General features: G+C 41.3%; 1 protein-coding gene and 1 long non-coding RNA gene across 3 annotated transcripts in view; one reads left to right on the top strand and one right to left on the bottom strand.

The window, feature by feature from the left end:
• The window catches only part of LOC149447751 (CMP-N-acetylneuraminate-beta-galactosamide-alpha-2,3-sialyltransferase 4-like), an 88993-nt gene extending 70627 nt beyond the window's left edge, over positions 1 to 18366 (top strand). For both annotated transcript variants that reach the window (XM_089652102.1, XM_089652101.1), the window contains exons 9-10: positions 15398 to 15538; positions 16949 to 18366. In XM_089652102.1, the coding sequence (XP_089508228.1) occupies positions 15398 to 15538; positions 16949 to 17035 (228 nt within the window). In that variant the 3' untranslated portion in view covers positions 17036 to 18366. The remainder of the gene's footprint in view (positions 1 to 15397; positions 15539 to 16948) is intronic.
• LOC149447750 (uncharacterized) overlaps positions 15164 to 19461 on the bottom strand; it is a 69060-nt gene continuing 64762 nt past the window's right edge. Inside the window, exons 2-3 of the long non-coding RNA XR_016305829.1 lie at positions 17030 to 17128; positions 15164 to 15552 (exon numbers count right to left, since the gene is read on the bottom strand). This is a non-coding gene — a long non-coding RNA (uncharacterized LOC149447750). The remainder of the gene's footprint in view (positions 15553 to 17029; positions 17129 to 19461) is intronic.

Genomic DNA, 19461 nt, shown 5'->3' with positions numbered 1-19461 from the left:
ATTTATATAGCGTTAAATGTTTACGCAGTGCTTTACAAAATGAAGGTAGACATTACAGTTACAATACAATTTGGTACAAGATGAAACATAGGGTCCTGCTCGTTAGAGCTTACAATCTACAAGGAAGGGTTGAGTGATACAAAAGGAAATAGCTGTGGGGGATGAGCTGATGCAGAAAATAAAAGGCAGTTTACTAGTTAGAAGTAGGATAGGCTTCTTTAAAGAGAAAGGTTTTCAGGGATCGTCTAAAGGTAGATAGATTAGGAGATAGTCGGACAGATTGGGTCAGAGAGTTCCATAGGATGGGAGAAGCTCTGGAGAAGTCCTGGAGGTGAGCATGGGAGGAGGTGACACGGGAACTATAGAGCAGAAGCTCTTGGGAGGATCGAAGGTTTGGTTGATATTTTGAGACCAGGTTGGTGACGTAGCTGGGGGCAGAGTTGTGAATGGCTTCGTAAGTTGTTGTTAGCATTTTAAATTTTATTAGTTGGGCGAGTGGAAGCCAGTGGAGGGATTGGCAGTGAGGGTTAGCAAACAATGAATAGTTGGTAAGGTAAATGAGCCTGGTAGCGGTATTCAATGATGGACTGGAGGGGGGATAGCCTATGTAAAGGAAAGCCAATGAGGAGGGAGTTGCAGTAGTCGAGGTGAGAGATAACTAGGGAGTGAATTAGGAGCTTTGTGGTATCATTGGTTAAAAAAGGGTGTATTCTGGAGATGTTGTGGAGGTTAAGGCGGCATGATTTGGACAGGGATTGGATTTGGGCCTGAAAGGATAGTTCAGAATCCAGGGTTACCCCTAGCACCCTGGCATGGAGGGATGGGTTGATAGTGGTGCTATTGATCCTGACCAAGAATTCAGGGGAGGAGGCACGTTGGGTAGGAAATAATATGAGCTCAGTTTTGGATAGATTGAGTTTTAGGAAGTGGTGTGACATCCAGTTTGATATGTCTGTTAGTAAATTGTTGATACGTGAGGAAACTGAAGGGGTGAGCTGAGGAGTAGAGAGATAGATTTGTGTGTCATCAGCATAGAAATGGTATTTGATACCATGGGAAGCTATCAGCTGACCCAAGAAACAAGTATAGATCGAGAATAGGAGAGGTCCAAGGACAGAACCTTGGGGGACTCCAACAGTAAGAGGAGTAGCAGAAGAGGAAGTAGAGTTGTAAGTTACACTGAATGTGCGGTGAGATAGGTAAGATTCGAATCAACGGAGAATACAGTCACAGAGACCAAGTAAATAGAGTTTTTTTGAGGAGGAGGGGGTGGTCAACTTTGTCAAGGCAGCAGAGAGGTCCAAGAGTAAGGGTACAGAATAGTGACCATTGGTTTTAGTGGTTAGCAAGTCGTTTGTGAGTTTTAGGAGAGCAGTTTCTGTTGAGTGTTGTGGGCGAAATCCAGACTGAAGGGGATCGAGAAGGTTATTCTCAATAAGGTGGCAGCTCAGTCGGTTGTAGACTAGACGTTCAAGGAGTTTGGAGGCAAAAGGGAGTAAGGATATGGGTATTAGGTTGTTAAGATTGGTGGGGTCCAATGAGGCCTTTTTAAGTTTGGAGGTGACTAGCGCATGTTTTAGAGAGTTGGAGAAGATGCCAATAGAAAGGGAGAGATTGAAGATATGAGTTAAAGAGTGAAGGATAGAGCCAGAGGGTGACTGTAGTATTTGCGATGGAACAAGCTCACAGGGGACAGGTAGTTAGGTGGGCTTTAGAAAAACGTTTAGCAACCTCCTTTATAGTAGCTGGGTTAAAAAAAGGGAGTAAAGATTGTGCAGGTGGACAAGGAGTGTAGGGTGAGGGACATATCTGTACATTGGAGATCTCATCACGAATTGTATCAATCTTGTTTTTGAAGCGATTAGCGATCTCCTGGGCATTGAGTTAGTGGGTGGAGGTAAAGAAGGACGAAGTAGAGAGTTAAAGGTAGAAAAGAGTTGACAGGGATTGCGTGAGAGGGTGTTAATGAGAGCGATAAAATAGGTCTGTTTGGCAATGTGGAGACAGGAGTTGTATTTCTGAAGGGCAGATTTATATTGGTCAAAGTCTTGCTGGGTCTTAGTCTTACGCCATAAACGCTCAAGAGCACGGCTATGTTTTTTGAGCATCTGGTATTGTCTGTTTGCCAGGGCTGTAGTGGTCAGGGCCTAATTCTGTGTGTAGTGAGGGGGGCCAATGTGTCCATGGTGGATGACAGTGAACTGTTGTAGACAGAAGTGACCAGGATGTGGCAGGACAGGGCTGAGATTTTGTCAGAGACAATCTGTTGCTGAAAAAAAGAAGAGAAGGGTTAAGATAACAAAGGATTCTACAGGTACCTGTTCGGTAGTTGGAAGACAAGGAGGAGGAAGCCAAGGAGAAAGTAAAGCTAATAAGGGAGTGATCAGAGAGAGAAAAAGGAAAGTTGCTGAGGTTGCAAGGAGTGCATAGGTAGGAAGGTACAAGGTCAAGGCAGTTACCATTAGAGTGAGTAGAAGCATTTGTCCATTGTTTTAAGTTAAAAGACGTAGTTAGGCTCAGAAGTTTAGAGGTAGCAGGAGTGTTAAGATTAATAGGGATTTTGAAGTCACCAAGAATGATTTTGGGAATATCAGAAGAGAGAAAGTAAGGCAGCCAGGCAGAGAAGTCATCAAGGAAGCTTGATACCGATCCAGGAGGCCGATAGATCACAGCAATTCCTAAAGAAATTGGAGCATAGACAAATATAGTGAACTTCAAATGAGGAGAGGGACAGAGAAGAAGGTGAATGAAGGACCTGAAAAGTGCTTTGAGTGGTTGGGAGGATTCTAACTCCACCTTCTTTCCGTCCACTAGGCCTGGAAGAGTGAGTCCAGAGGAGACCACCAAGGGAGAGGGCAGCAGGAGAGGGAAAGTCAGATTCATGAAGCCAGGTTTCTGTAATTGCAAGTAGGTTAAATGAGTTTGTGATAAAAAGGTCATGGACAGAGGTGAGTTTGTTACAGATAGAGAGGGTATTCTAAAGTGCACAGGAAAAGGGGAAGCTGGTTCTAGGAAGAAGAGGAATAATAACCAGATTGTGTTGATTACGGCTGATGTTAAAGGATAGGGGATGCCGAGTGTGTTGGCCTAAGGAAAAAGATGGCGGTCCAGGATTTGGGGAAATGTCTCCAGATGTTAGAAGCAGAAGGGTGAGAGAGGTAATATGGGAGTATGACTTATATGGAGGGACAGGTCCCAGTGTCCTGGAGGTTTTATTAGTATGTGGGTTCAGAATTAGCAGGAGTTGATGAGTACAGTAAAAAGGTGAAGACAGGAATAAGGGTGATACATATAAGCTGTGGAGTGGAGAAGAGGGGCGAAGGAGAGAGAGTTTGAAGAGAGAGAATACAACTGTGAGAAGGATGAGTAGGGAGTGCATGTTACAGAGTTGTGAGATGAAGAAGCAGACTTGTTAAGAGCTGAAAGAGCTGGATGGGGAAACATTTCACCTGTAGTCTGATTAGCATTTGAAGTTGTCTGCTGTGGTTTCTCACTTTGTGCTCTAGCTGAAGTGCAGAGCCAAAGTGCATTGCTCAATACTTTATCCAAGATGATAGTTGCCAATGCTACCCCTGGCTGTGCCTTCGCTAAGGAAGGCCTAAATTTATACTGAGTTAGGTGGGGATATTGCTAATTAATCAGTTAGAAATGCAAAGAACAGACACATGGCTAGAAGGCAAATGTCTCACACCAAAGGAGGACTACCAGAGACAACAAGAGAGCAGGAGAGCAGAGTTGTAAAGATTAGGATCAGCTCATAAATTTGGGTTAGACAATAAGAGCAAAATATACACCATAGCAATATGGACAGAGTTAAAGATTTTGGAAGCAGTGAGAATTACCAATAAGAACATTGATAGCTATGAATCAGCTTCAGTTAGAGGTGGATTTTAAAAGCAGTATAGATTACCATATAGCAGTGCAGGGTGAATTAGCATTCATACATGGCATGGACGATTGTACAAATGGATATTGCTCGCAGACATTTACCATATAGCAGTGCAAGGTGAATTAGCATTCATACAGAGGATATAAAAAGTTTACACACCCCTGTTAAAATTTCAGGCTTCTATGATGTAAAAAAATTAGACAAAGATAAATAATTTCAGAACTTTTTCCACATTTAATGTAACCTATAAACTGGACAACTCGGCGCATGCGCGATGGTCCAAGATGGAGGACGCATGAATTCTGAGCTCCTCTGAGCCCTCTCGCAGGTCGTGACCTATCCAAGTATCCCCATGGGAAAGATCGGGTGCTAGAAGCCGCCCATGTGGCCTCCTCCAGACCCCCAGCCTTCAGTGCTGGATCGCTTCTTCACTAGGCCTGCATCCCCGGCCTCGAGCAATGGCGGCGGCCCCAGCGAGTGCTCCAGAGGATCCGTTGAGATGGAGGGGATGGAAACAGATCCCTCTGCAGTCTCACATTCTTCACCGGTGGTCCTTTCTCTGATGGTGGATACCATAGAGGACAAACTGCAAGTATTTTTACATAACATTACCAGCACTGTTTCTGCAGAGGTTGGGAAATTGGCTCAGGTGTTTAGGCGGGAGATCACTCGCATAGGAGACCGCACAAACCACCTTGAGTTTAAATTTGATGAACTGGCACAATCTGTCCATGTTTTAGAGGAGGATAATGCCAGCCTGAAACACTCCGTGTCTCAATTACAACTCCAACAGGAAGATTTGGAGAACAGAGAGCGTCATCGGAATATTCGTATCCGTGGCATATCCGAAATGGTCTCTGACTCTCAACTCCAACATCACTTGCTATCTCTATTCACTACTCTGGCTCCCAAGGTCCCAGATGTTGACTGGCAAATGGATCGGGCCCATAGCTTGTTAGGCCTGAAACCCTCTGAGGGCACCAGGCCTAGAGATGTTATCATCCGCCTTCACTACTTTGACAGCAAAGAAGCCTGGCTCACTTCTACTCGCAACAAGCTGTCTTTGCAATTTAAGGGAGACAGGTTCTAAATTTTCAACAATTTATTCCCCATCACTTTGGCAAAAAGATGGATCCTGAAGCCGGTCACCTCTCAACTTCTGCAGCATCATATCCCATACCGGTGGGGTTTCCCTTAAAGCTGGTTGTCTCCAAAGATAACACCCAAGTCATACTCCGTGACCTGCATGCAGCGGACTCCTTCTTTAAACAACCAGGACTTCCTCCCCTGCCAGACGAGACCCCTCCGTTACCTCCTACCCCATCCAGGCCCTCTGCCACTCCATGCAAGATTTGGACACCTGCTAAACCTGGAAGGAAGCGAGTTCCCCACACTCATCAACGTCCACGACTTCCTGGATCAGTGGGCCCTGCCAACTGTCTCATCCACATGTCAGGTTTCCCGCCATGTTAATTGGGCTTTTTTTTTTTCCCATGTGTGCCTGAACATTTTTCCGCATTGATGTGTCTTGACTACAATTGCTTTATGTTTTTCTGAGGTAGGCATCTGCCAAATTGGGTCAGCTGCCATGTTGCCCTCTGGAGTTTCAGGCCCCTGGCCCTGATGACTCAGGATATTCCCATTATCCCGGGTGTATATCTTATATGATATCTTTGTTTCTAGCCGTCATTCTTATGGCCTTTGTTGTGAGTGATACATTTGTATATAATAGGCCCGTTGCCTTGAAAATCACCTGGTTTCCTATCTCTGTCGTTTTCTGTTTTGCCTCAACGATGACAATATTTCTGTATACTCATGTTACACAGCTAATACACCCACTGCTGATTTATAATGGCTTTAAAACTGTTGTCATTTACTGTCAATGGTCTTAACTCAATTAAAAAAAGGTGGATGGCTCTGAAGGAGTTCAGATCCTCAGGAGCAGACATCATATTCATTCAGGAAACTCATTATAAATAGAATGGCTTTTTGTTTTGCCTCTAAGAACTTTCCACAATCCCATTTAACTTTTTACACCTCCAGGAAAGCTGGATTGCATATTCTGATTTGAAAAAACTGCTCCCTGCAGGTCTCCTCCTCCAGGGTTGACCCACTTGGTTGGTAGGTTTTATTGGAATGTATGTACGAGGGTTCCCCATTTGTGCTTCTGAACTTGTATGCACCTAACTCTGGTCAGGTGCTATTTCTCTCTCAAACTTTAGATAAAATGCATTCCCTATCTACTCCACGCATGATTGTTGGGGGGGATTTTAACTTGATTATGTCCCCTCACAAGGATAAGAAAGTCCTCTTCACGTCTACTCCGACGAAAAGGCTATGACCTCCTTGACAGCCTTCCATAAACTGATCTGGGAGCACCACCTCTTTGACGCCTGGCGGGTCAAACATCCTCTCCATTCACATTTTCTACTCCACATTGCGTATTCTCTCGCCTACATAATTTTTTTTGTCACTGCTCCCCTTTTTGGTCTCTTCCGAGATCAACCCTATGACTTGGTCAGATCATCCCTTACTGTCGCTTAATCTCCTGCTCCCTAACTCCTCCCCTAGGGTCTGTCACTGGCGCCTCAACGAGAGGTTTCTTGGGTTCGGACCACCTTCGAGAGGAAACTTTATAAACAATAGACACTAATAGACAACCCGGCTATACATCGGCTTCAGAAAATGTCCCTTATACGCAACCAAATCAGAGCCCTTGACCTGTACAAAACTGCCCAGTCCCTTGCTTGAGATAGGCAATAATTCTATCAATTCTCTAACAAATTGCATGCTTGTAAATAGGCTCAAATCTCAAGCGTCCCCCTCGCTGCCAGGTCACTTACTCCACTCAGATGCAAACCCACATATGACCCGCATGTAATGGCTACTGTATTTGGGGAATATTATGAGAAGCTCTATAATTGCCTAGGCCCTGATACAATCCCCTTCACATGGCTGCCTTTGACGCTTTTTTTGACTCCTTACAACTACCAAGTTTGTCACCTGCTGATGTAACAGCTCTAAATGCGGACATCTCTACTGAAGAATTATTGGATGTTGTCAAACATCTCCCTACACACAAATCTACGGGACCACATGGTCTTCCTTACTTCTATTACAAGACCTTTATTGGCATCCTGGCTCCTCACCTTTTGTCTTTATTTCAGGATCTCCTGAAGGGGGGGTCGCATCCACATGATGATTTTACTCACGCTTACATCTCGGTGATCCCCAAACTGGATAAAGATCACTCCCTTCCAGATAATTATTGCCCTATTGCCTTATTAAACTTTAGATCTTTACAAAATATTTACGAAAATACTAGCCAACAGATTGGCCAAGTGTATTTCCAAGCTTATACACAGAGACCAGGTGGGTTTCGTACCGGCTAGACATGCCGCGGATAACACTAGGACGACTATTGACTTGATCGATAAGTCCTTGACTTCTACTCTCTTGTTGAGCTTGGATGCCCAAAAGGCATTTGATCGACTTAGCTGGGCTTATATGTTTCTGGTCCTGGAGAGATTTGAGTTTAGAGGTCCGTTTGTAGCAGCTTTGAAGACTCTTTACTCCACCTCCACCTTCCAGCTCAAATTGGCGTAGTTTTTATCACCTTCCTTCCAGATGTCAAATGGTACACTCCAGGGATGTCCGCTTTCCCCTTTGTTGTTTATCCACTGTTTAGAACCCCTGGCCATAGCCATTAGATCGAACATGGATATCCAAGGGATTCGCACCCATAACAATGACTATAAATTGTCCGTTTGCTGATGATATCTTGTTGACGCTGACAGAGCCCAACACTACCTTACCTGTTTTTCATCGTACCTTACAGCTGATTGGAGCCCTATTGGGATATAAGGTTAATGCATCTAAAACTGAAGCACTACCACTCCATATACCATCTACGATTTTATCTTCGCTTCAGTTAAATTATCCATACCGGTGGTGTTTCCATTCCTTGAAATATTTAGGTACTAACCTTACTTCCTCATATCACTCTCTTTATGCTGCTAACTTCTCCCCTCTATTTCATGCAATTTCTCAATCCTTAAAATCCTGGGACAATCTTTCTATCTCTTTCTTTGGATGCATCAATTTACTAAAAATTAGCATATTGCCCAAGCTTTTGTATCTGTTTGAGACGCTCCCTGTTCCTATTCCCATGTCCAAACTACACTCCCTTCAGAAATCCTTCCTCCACTTCATTTGGTATAATAAATCTCATCAGATTGCTCGTACTGTCCTACTCTCTCCTCAATCTGGGGGGGGGGGTCCCAGACATTGTGTCATACTACTTCGCCACCCACCTTCGGTCTCTTGGCTCACGGTTCTCCCAGCACCCCCTAATAAATGGGCCGAGATTGAATGGCTACAACTAAGTCCGACGCACCCTTGATCGCTCCTCTGGTCTACGACTTACACTGAAACCTCCTCTCACAAACATCTACTTGAACCCATGCAGTTCACGTTATCTATATGGAGACGATGTAGGGTTAAATTCACTCTGTCTTCCCCCTTGACCGATGTCATATTTAATCCCTGACTCCCAGATAGTCTGGCCTTGACTCGTGTGCATCCCTTGACCAAGGCCAATCTATTTCAGTTGCAACACGTGGTCCATCCATCGACTCGTAAGTTTAAATCCTTCTCTGAGATTCAAAAATCCACCCGTGTACCACCTCACCAATACTATGTACAGATATGTCACTTCTTTTCCAACAAAGTCTCTTCTTTGACTCTTAAGAAACATACCCCTTTTGAGCGTATCTGCATCCAAGGCCCATACCAACAGGACATAATTTCCTCTACGTATAAGCTGCTTTTAGACTCCTGCCCCCTTTCTATTGATACCCACCTTTATATGCGTAAATGGCACCGAATCCTCCAGTGTGACATTGCCCTGGATCAATGGAGTAGGATTTGGGAGGCTGCCTCCAGATCTTCTATATGTGTAGTATATAAAGAAAACACCTATAAAATTATGATGTTTAGGTATAGGACACCTAAAGTTCTCCATGCTCGTAATCTGTCTCTTCTGTCTGCTGGCAATGTGGCGAGGAAACTGGCACTCTTTTTCACATTTTTTGGGCTTGCCAGTACATTGCACCCTTTTAGAGAAAGGCCCTTAACCTACTAAGGCTACTTTTGCGGGCTCCTATTTCATTTGAGCCCATCCACTTTTTGCTGGGCAAATATTTTTGAAGCCTCTTCAAATTTGCAGGGAAACTTTCCTCCCATGTTCTAACGGTGACTAGGAGAACAATTTCCATGCATTGGCTCTCTAATATGCCTCCTACACTATCGGAATTGATGAAGGTTATAGCTGAGATCAGAAAAATGGAGTACCTCACTGCTTTACATGCTAACACTGTACCCACTTTTGAGGCAGTTTGGGAACCATGGATACTTTCAATTCCAACTTATCTACTCAATTGTCTGAAAATAATTGCTAATTCACTGTTATACAGTATCTCACAGAAGTGAGTACACCCCTCACATTTTTGTAAACATGTTATTATACCTTTTCATGTGATAACACTGAAGAAATGACACTTTGATACAATGTAAAGTAGTGAGTGTACAGCTTGTATAAGTGTACATTTGCTGTCCCCTCATAGTAACTCAACACACAGCAATTAATGTCTAAACCGTTGGCAACAATAGTGAGTACACCCCTAAGTGAAAATGTCCAAATTGGGCCCAAAGTGTCAATATTTTGTGTGGGCACCATTATTTTCCAGCACTGCCTTAACCCTCTTGGGCATGGAGTTTACCAGAGCTTCACAGGTTGCCACTGGAGTCCTCTTCCACTCCTCCATGATGAAATCACGGAGCTGGTGATGTTAGAGACCTTGCGCTCCTCCACCTTCCGTTTGAGGATGCCCCACAGATGCTCAAAAGGGTTTCAGTCTGGAGACATGCTTGGCCAGTGCATCAGCTTTACCTTCAGCTTCTTTAGCAAGGCAGTGGTCGTCTTGGAGGTGTGTTTGGGGTCATTATCATGTTGGAATACTGCCCTGCGGCCCAGTCTCTGAAGGGAGGGGATCATGCTCTGCTTCAGTGTGTCACAGTACATGTTGGCATTCATGGTTCCCTCAATGAACTGTAGCTCCCCAGCGCTGGCAGCACTCATGCAGCCCCAGATCATGACACTCCCACCCCCATGCTTGATTGTAGGCAAGACACACTTGTCTTTGTACTCCTCACTTGGTTGCCTCCACACACGCTTGACACCATCTGAACCAAATAAGTTTATGTTGGTCTCATCAGACCACAGGACATGGTTCCAGTAATCCATGTCCTTAGTCTGCTTGTCTTCAGCAAACTGTTTGCGGGCTTTCTTGTGCATCATCTTTAGAAGAGGCTTCCTTCCGGGATGACAGTCATGCAGACCAATTTGATGCAGTGTGTGGCGTATGGTCTGAGCACTGACAGGCTGACCCCCCACCCCTTCAACCTATGCAGCAATGCTGGCAGCACTAATATGTCTATTTCCCAAAGACAACCTCTGGATATGACGATGAGCATGTGCACTCAACTTCTTTGGTTGACCATGGCAAGGCCTATTCTGATTGGAATCTGTCCTGTTAAACCGCTGTATGGTCTTGGCCACTGTGCTGCAGCTCAGTTTCATGGTCTTGGCACTCTTCTTATAGCCTTGGCCATCTTTATGTAGAGCAACAATTCTTTTTTTCAGATCCTCAGAGAGTTCTTTGCCATGAGGTGCCATGTTGAATTTCCAGTGACCAGTATGACAGAGTGAGAGTGATAACACCAAATTTAACACACCTGCTCCCCATTCACACCTGAGACCTTGTAAAATGAATGAGTCACATGACACCGGAGAGGGAAAATGGCTAATTGGGCCCAATTTGGACATTTTCACTTAGGGGTGTACTCACATTTGTTGCCAGCGGTTTAGACATTAATGGCTGTGTGTTGAGTTATTTTGAGGGGATAGCAAATTTACACTGTTATACAGCCTGTACACTCACTACTTTACATTGTAGCAAAGTGTCATTTCTTCAGTGTTGTCACATGAAAAGATAATAAAATATTTACAAAAATGTGAGGGGTGTACTCACTTCTGTGAGATACTGTATACTGACATTGTATGTACCTCTCATTGATGATTTCTCTGTTTCTTTGTTGTTTTATGTTCATCATGCCGTGTTTCTACGCAACTGTTTGTTGTAAATGTTTGAAAGTCAATAAAAAGTTAATTACAAAAAACACTGGACAACTCAGTTGAACAACAAACTGAAATCTTTTAAGTGGAGGAAAGTAGAAATAAAAAACTAAAATAATATGGTTTTGCATAAGTGTGCACACCCTTAAACTAATACTGTGTTGAAGCACCTTTTGATTTTATTACAGCACTGTCTTTTTGCGTATGAGTCTATCAGCATGGCACATCTTGACTTGGCAATATTTGCCCACTCTTCCTTGCAAAAACACTCCAAATCTGTCAGATTGTGAGGGCAAATCCTGTGCACTGCCCTCTTCAGATCACCCCACAGATTTTTGATCGTGATCAGGTCTGGGCTCTGGCCTCTGGCTGGGCCATTTCAAAACTTTAATCTTCTTCTGGTAAAGTCATTCCTTTGTTGATTTGGATGTATGCTTTGGATCGTTGTCCTGCTGAAAGATGAAGTTCCTCTTCATGTTCAGCTTTCTAGCAGAAGCCTGAAGGTTTTGTGCCAATATTGACTGGTATTTGAAACTGTTCATAATTCCCTCTACCTTGGCTAAGGCCCCAGTTCCAGCTGAAAAACATCCCCATAGCATGATGCTGCCACCACCATGCTTCACTGTGGGTATGGTGTTCTTTTGATGATGTGCAGTGTTGTTTTTGCCCCAAACATATGTTTTGGAATTCTGGCCAAAAATTTCAACCTTGGTTTTATCAGACCATAACACATTTTACCCATGCTTTTGGGAGATTTCAGATGTGTTGATGCAAAATTAAGCGAAGCTTGGATGTTTTTCTTCGTAAGAAAAGGATTCCGTCTTGCCACTCTACCCCATAGCCCAGACATATGAAGAATATGGGAGATTGTTGTCACATGTACCACACAGCCAGTACTTGCCAGATATTCCTGCAGCTCCTTTAATGTTGCTGAAGGCCTCTTGGCAGCCACTCAGACCAGTTTTCTTCTCATCTTTTCATCAATTTTGGAGGGACGTCCAATTCTTGGTAATGTCACTGTTGTGCCATATTTTCTCTACTTGATGACTGTCTTCACGGTGTTCCATGGTATATCTAATGCCTTAGAAATTCTTTTGGACCCTTCTCCTGGCTGATACCTCTTAATAATGAGATCCCTCTGATGCTTTGGAAGCTCTCTGCAAACCATGGCTTTTGCTGTAGGATGCGACTAAGAATTTGTCAGGAAAGACCTACTACAACAGCTGAACTTTATTTGGGGTTAATCAGAGGCACTTTAATTGATTGCAGGTGTGTACTGACTCCTATTTAACATGATTTGGAATGTGGTTGCTTAATTCTAAACACAGCTACATCCCCCTTCCCCCAAAAGATTTCAGTTTGCTTTTCAATTGAGTTGTACAGTTCATAGGTCACATTAAAGGTAGACAAAGTTCTGAAATGATTTATCTTTGTCTCATTTTTGGCATGGTCAATAGTACAGATGGATATTGCTTGCAGCCATTTACCTGTGATGGCATAGAGAAGAGTTATTCAGATGATGCAGGGCCGAAGTGCAATGCTCAATACTTAATCCAAGATCAATACTTTATCCGAGATAATAGTTGCCAATTCTACCCCTGGCTGTGCTGCCCCTGGCTGAGTATGTGGGTAATACAATTATGATAGGCTTGGAAAAGCTAGCCAAATCCTGTCAAATATATTTGTTTCAGTCCCTACACCTACACCCCATTTTCATGGTATTATTTTAGTAAAACTACTGCTAAAATGCACTATTTGAAGCAGCACGTGATCCATTTTATACGCAGAACAACTTATGAATTGTGCGGTCCACCAAAGCTTTCTCTGAATGGGCTGCCAAAGTAGTACAACAGACCTAAAATTGAACCTGCATTATTTTATTTTTTTTTATAAAGCAGTGCAATACAACAAATGGTAGTGCACTAGTGTAGTGCACTGAGGTGCCATTAAAAGGGAATAACATTGCAGCGCAATACGGTAGGTGCGGTGAAAAATGTTTAAGCCTGTAACCCCAACACTCTGCATTTTACAGAATGTGCCCTTAGGACTCTTCACCCCTATACCTCCTAAACCCCTACAGTTTCCTTGTTGAATTCAGCCACAAATGTCTACGGGAAGACAAAATAGTAAAATAAAATAAGGACACGTTTATTTCAATTTGCTAATTTGAAGACTGAATGCAGCCCCCCCCACCATTCCTGCTACCTCAGGCGCTGGTCCATGTGTGTATTATGGCAATTCAGCCCAGGGTTCACTCTATATGAAGTGCAAACAACCGTAACAGCAAACTGGCTTCGATGTCACAAAAAATATGACGGGTTATAAAACGTCCCATCTGTCTCAAACCAATAAAGCAGAGATGAAAATAGATGGCCCAGAACCAAGCCGTAGTAAACACTCTTATGTACTGTACAACTTGGGTGTAGACCATGGGAGGGAGAGGTTGCAGGGTGTTGTGGCCTCTTTTTACATATGTCCACTATACATGTTTACACCTCTCATTTATTTTAAGCACTTGATACAAATCAGTTGATCATATATTTTCTTCTATAAGCAAAGTGAATGATTGGTAATTGGTCATAAAGAGGTGTAATAGTTATACAGCATACCCCCCCTGAAAATGCTAGTTGCCTGGATTACCATACTTCTACTGTGGCATCTTATATTTTTCAGTCAATGAACAAATTTGCAGATAGTATGCTCAGTGATAAATAAATAGCATAAAACTTTTCCTCAAATCTGTGAATATAATAAAATCCCAAAAATAAATCAAAAATCAGGAAAAAAAAAAATTTTTAAAAATCAATAGTCCCTTTTGAAAAATAAATAAATCAATCCAAGTGTCCAAAGTTTGATTCAAATCCTCAGCCTCTTGTAGCAGCTTGATTTACCTCAAAAACAAAAACATAAAAACCACATAGTGCATTATCCTTAATAAAATAAATTAATGCATAAAAACCATCCAGTGATATTTCACCCAAGTGAAAAAAGTGTATACGTAAAATAAAAATATATACAAACACATGTGCATATACACAATGTGAAGTGAAAAAAAACCGTGTATGTGAATTCTGAGGATACTGGCAGAAAGGTTCATCCCATCATACAGTCTTCTTGGTGATTGTTATTAAGGCAAAAGTTATTTTGAATATTGGTAAGGGTATTTACTCCTTACTTCAGTAGAAGTGCACACTGAGGCGTGTGATTTTGAGCACAAAAAGAGTGATTCACATACACGGTTTTTTTTTTTTTTCACTTCACATTGTGTATATGCACATGTGTTTGTATATATTTTTATTTTACGTATACACTTTTTTCACTTGGGTGAAATATCACTGGATGGTTTTTATGCATTAATTTATTTTATTAAGGATAATGCACTATGTGGTTTTTATGTTTTTGTTTTTGAGGTAAATCAAGCTGCTACAAGAGGCTGAGGATTTGAATCAAACTTTGGACACTTGGATTTATTTATTTATTTTTCAAAAGGGACTATTGATTTTTAAAAAAAATTTTTTTTCCTGATTTTTTTATTTATTTTTGGGATTTTATTATATTCACAGATTTGAGGAAAAGTTTTATGCTATTTATTTATCACTGAGCATATTATTGTTTATATTTGTACACCTCTAAGGGTAAAGTGTGCTCAAATAGAATTTGGGGATCAATAGTGATTATTTATTATTAAATTTGCAGATAGGGTCACCTAAAAAGTGTAGAAGCCATAGATTCATCATACTATTCATAAAACTAGCATATTTAAGAAGAGGTCAGCAACAGTAATCCATATATATATATATATATATATATACACACACAGTATTTTAACAGTATAATTTACTTGAGATTTACACAGCTCTGCCACACAGAGCTAATTTTTGTCTGCTACAGTTCAGTAACTCGTACAGGTCTTTCCATTTCCCTAGCCTGTGACTGGCCAGTGAAATGAAAACTGATGAGCCTACCACTTTGCTCTCTCCTACTAACAGAAGGGTCCTTAATAATACATGAACATGACAGCACAACCAATTAGACTCATGGTGTTGTGCTTCTCTCACTCTGTCTAAGCTCTGCTGTATAGTGTACTGCAAAAGGCTAATATAAAGTCAAATTCAGGAACTTGCACAGCTTGCATTAAATAATGCATTTAATAATGTACAAATAAGTAGAGAGCTGCATTCATATGTATCTTTTGCATCTACCTGGGGCTCACTTTTACATTTTTGTAGATATTGACAATGTATGTTCTATTATACAAGCAGAATAAAAATAATAGTTAGTAAAGTCAGAAATGTTTACTGCTGTCCCTGCAGACACCCACCACTGGCTTCATGGCAATCTCTTTCGCGATCCACTTCTGTGATTTGGTACACATTGCAGGCTTTGGGTATCCAAACTTTAATGATACGCAGCCTATCCACTACTATGACAAGAGCAGTATGAAAATTTTGACGGTGAGTTATTCAACCTGTAGATGACAGAAATATAAATGGCACAATTTTGGCATACTGTGATATCAATGTCAATATATAAGTCAGCACATAAAATAGAAACCTTGGACAATTCAAATTCATTTTCCAGGTAGCCTCTCGAGAGGTTTATACCAATATTTGTAAGTACTTCATCAGGTGCCAATAATAGGACAAGTATATCCACTGCCCAAACTTTACAATAGTAAGGGTCCATGCATACTAGGCTTAAGAAAATGACAGTTCTCTCATATAGAGCATTTTTGTACTAGCATCTAAGAGAGTTTGTTTTTTTTTTCTGCCAGAAAACTCTTCTCAAAAATGCATAACAGAATGGGTGTTTTTCTGCCTCTAAATGCGGAACTTAAAATTTGCCTCTAACCATCCTAATGTCCATGGACACATAGGAGAACATTGAGCTGCTTCTACAGGAAAATTGCGAAACTCCCGTAGAAGCAGTGTTTTTTAGGCCCAGTGTTCCCCTTAAATGTGAGCTATTCAGAATTGCAATGATTACTACAGATAACACAATTTCTAAAGACAATGAAACACTTTTTCAAATTTATACCTGTGATATATTTTATTTATTTTGTTCACTGCTTTAAATAACAGATACATCCATCTATCTTCGCTTTTGCCCAAGAACAGTATACAATGAGCCTACACCACATACACTATATTGCCAAAAGTATTGGGACACCCATCCAAATAATTGGATTCAGGTGTTCCAATCACCTCCATGGCCACAGGTGTTTAAAATCAAGCACCTAGGCATGCAGAACACTTTTCTGCCAGGCAAACCGATGGACACTCCTGGGTTTGGTGGTTGCCAGGAGAACTGTACTTGCCTGACTGCAATTTCATGCCCCCAACTATGTAGGAACAGTTTGGGGATGGCCCCTTCCTGTTTCAACATGACTGCGCACCTGTACACAAAGTAAGGTCCATAATGACATGGATGAGCAAGTTTGGGGTGGAGGAACTTGACTGGCCTGCACAGAGTCCTGACCTCATGGTCAGACGTTCCCATAGACACCCTCCTAAACCTTGTGGACAGCCTTCCCAGAACAGCTGAAGCTGTTATAGCTGCAAACCGTGGGCCAAATCAATATTGAACCTTATTGACTAAGACTGGGATGCCATTAAATTTCATGTAAAGGCAGGCGTCTCAATACTTTTGGCAATATAGTATATATACATAACTACACATTACACTAACAGCATGGCCTTGGGTTCAAGGTTGAAACACACAAACACAGTAAGAATATAGAAAACATGCAAAATTTACAAGAACCCAGCACTCTACAGTTGAGACAAGTCAGCTGGTGACGTTTGATGCTCTAATCAGCATTTTCCTAAATTATAACATAAAATGGATCATATTTTTTGCTTTAGATTACGGAACACAAGATACCCCTGGAAGCAATAGCAATAAAAGAGCTCCTTCAAAATAACATAATTCAGAACCTGACCTACTTCTGAGAAGTGTGCTGTCTTCCAGGAGGAAATTTTGACATAATCAAGTCTTTCACAAGGCATCCTGGGCAGACCAGTATCCAGAGCGAGCAAAGCGACCTAAGGATAAAGACAAGACATCTACTGTGAAGATTTAACCATAGCTGAAGAGGTGAACAAAGAACTCCTTGATTTATGTATGGAAAAACCTTTGACTTTCAGTCATTGAAGGCCACTGCAATAGAATGGCTCATTGTTTTTTATCTTTTAACAAAGTGTCCATACTGAGGAAATGGAAAAACGTAAGAAGTGACGAAAAGTACTGCATTATTCAACACACAATGCACAACCTCAATTCCAAAAAAAGCTGAGAGGCTATGTATAAAATCTTCATAAAACAATGCACTTATTTGTAAATCTAATCAACCCATCTTTTATTCAATAGAAAAGATATCAATGCTTCAACTTTGAAAATGTTTTGAAGGAAAAAAAAAGTAAATTTTGAAAATGATAGCAGCAACACAAAAATGTTGGGATAAGACCATGTTTAGCATGGTGTAGCATCCTCTCTTTTAACACTGTGAATGTCTGAGAACTGAGATCAGGTGCTGGAGTTTTTGGAGAGGAATGTTTTCCCATTCTTGCATAATACAAGATTCTAACTGCTCAACAGTCCTGGGACTTTGTCATATTCTTCACTTCAAGATGTGTCTAATATTTTCTAATGGTGAAAGGTCTGGACTGCAGGCAGTCCAGGTAAGCACCCAGACTCTTCTACTTCGAAGCCATGCTGTTGTCATAGATGTAGTCTGCAGTTTAGCATTGTACTGCTGAAATATGCAAAGCCTTCTCTGAAGAAGATGTTGAAGCATATGCTGGATATATAAACCTGGATATATCTTTCAGCATTGATTGTTCCTTTTCAGATGTGCAAGCTTCCCATTCTATACACACTAATGCAGCTCCATACCATCATAGATACAGGCTTTTGAACTGAGGGCTGATAACAAGCCAGAATGTCCCTCTTCTCTTTAGTCCGGAGGACACAGGACCAAAGGTTGCCAAAATAAATGTCAAATTATCGATTTGTCTGACCACAGAACAGTTTTCCACTTTGCAACAGACCATTTTAAATGAGCTCTGGCCCTGAGAAGACTGTAGCATTTTAGGATCATGCTCAGATATGGCTTCTTCTTATCATTTCATGTTTCACAAGCACACAATTTTGTGTCTGGAAAAATTTGTCACTTATGAATATGAAGATATTTATTTATTTAATAACAAACTTAGATAATATAAAATGTCTGTATGCACTACAGTGTATTCTTACTGAAAATAAACATTTCTGAAACATTTTACATGGTTTCCATTTCTCACTGATTTTGCAATGCTTTTTATTGACCACCCAAAACCTTTTTTCTCAGAAAATTTTTTTAGGAAGAACACTGATCAGGGCTATACGATATAACAGAAATAAATAAACAGTAATAAATATCAGTGTCAGCAACACATGATATGAACCTAGGTAGCATGTTTACAAAAACATCCAAAAATCATGGTTCATATTTATTGTATGTGTAAATACAACAATAAAACGCAATACATAATGGGGGGATCGCTTACTCTAACTGGCTCAGTTAAAGTGACACTAAATGCTGGTTAAAAAATCTATTCATGTATTCTTTTTTTACAAAAACTGGGTGTTTTATTGTAAAGGGAGGCATAAAACATTATAACAGGGAAAAAGGACGGAAAGAAAGAAAAGAAGGATGGGGGGGGGGGGGAAGAAAGAAAAGAGCACGAGAAAGAGGGAAAAGAAGGGCAATGCTACCATAAATCTCCGCTACAAAATCCTAGTAGAGAATAATGGGTCACCACAATCCCTCAGTGTGACATCCAGGGGAGCCATACCTTATTATATTTCCATGGACAGCCCCTATTGATATACAGTGGGGATCGAAAGTTTGGGCACCCCAGCTAAAAATTTGTATTAATGTGCATAAAGAAGCCAAGGAAAGATGGAAAAATCTCCAAAAGGCATCAAATCACAGATTAGACATTCTTATAATATGTCAACAAAAGTTAATTTTATTTCCATCATTTACACTTTCAAAATAACAGAAAACAAAAAAATGGCGTCTGCAAAAGTTTGGGCACCCTGCAGAATATATAGCATGCACTGCCCCCTTTGCAAAGCTGAGACCTGCCAGTGTCATGGATTGTTCTCAATCATCGTCTGGGAAGACCAGATGATGTCAATCTCAAAGGTTTTAAATGCCCAGACTCATCTGACCTTTCCCCAACAATCAGCACCATGGGTTCTTCTAAGCAGTTGTCTAGAAAACTGAAACTGAAAATAGTTGACGCTCACAAAGCTGGAGAAGGCTATAAGAAGATAGCAAAGTGTTTTCAGATGTCAATATCCTCTGTTCGGAATGTAATTAAGAAATGGC

Source organism: Staurois parvus, unplaced genomic scaffold, assembly GCF_062004578.1.
Source record: "Staurois parvus isolate SC_StPar_1 unplaced genomic scaffold, SC_StPar_1.0 ptg000671l, whole genome shotgun sequence".
In the NCBI taxonomy this organism is placed as follows: Eukaryota; Metazoa; Chordata; class Amphibia; order Anura; family Ranidae; genus Staurois; species Staurois parvus.
Note: the sequence above shows the minus strand (reverse complement) of the source record. Positions and strands in the feature narration are given on the sequence as shown.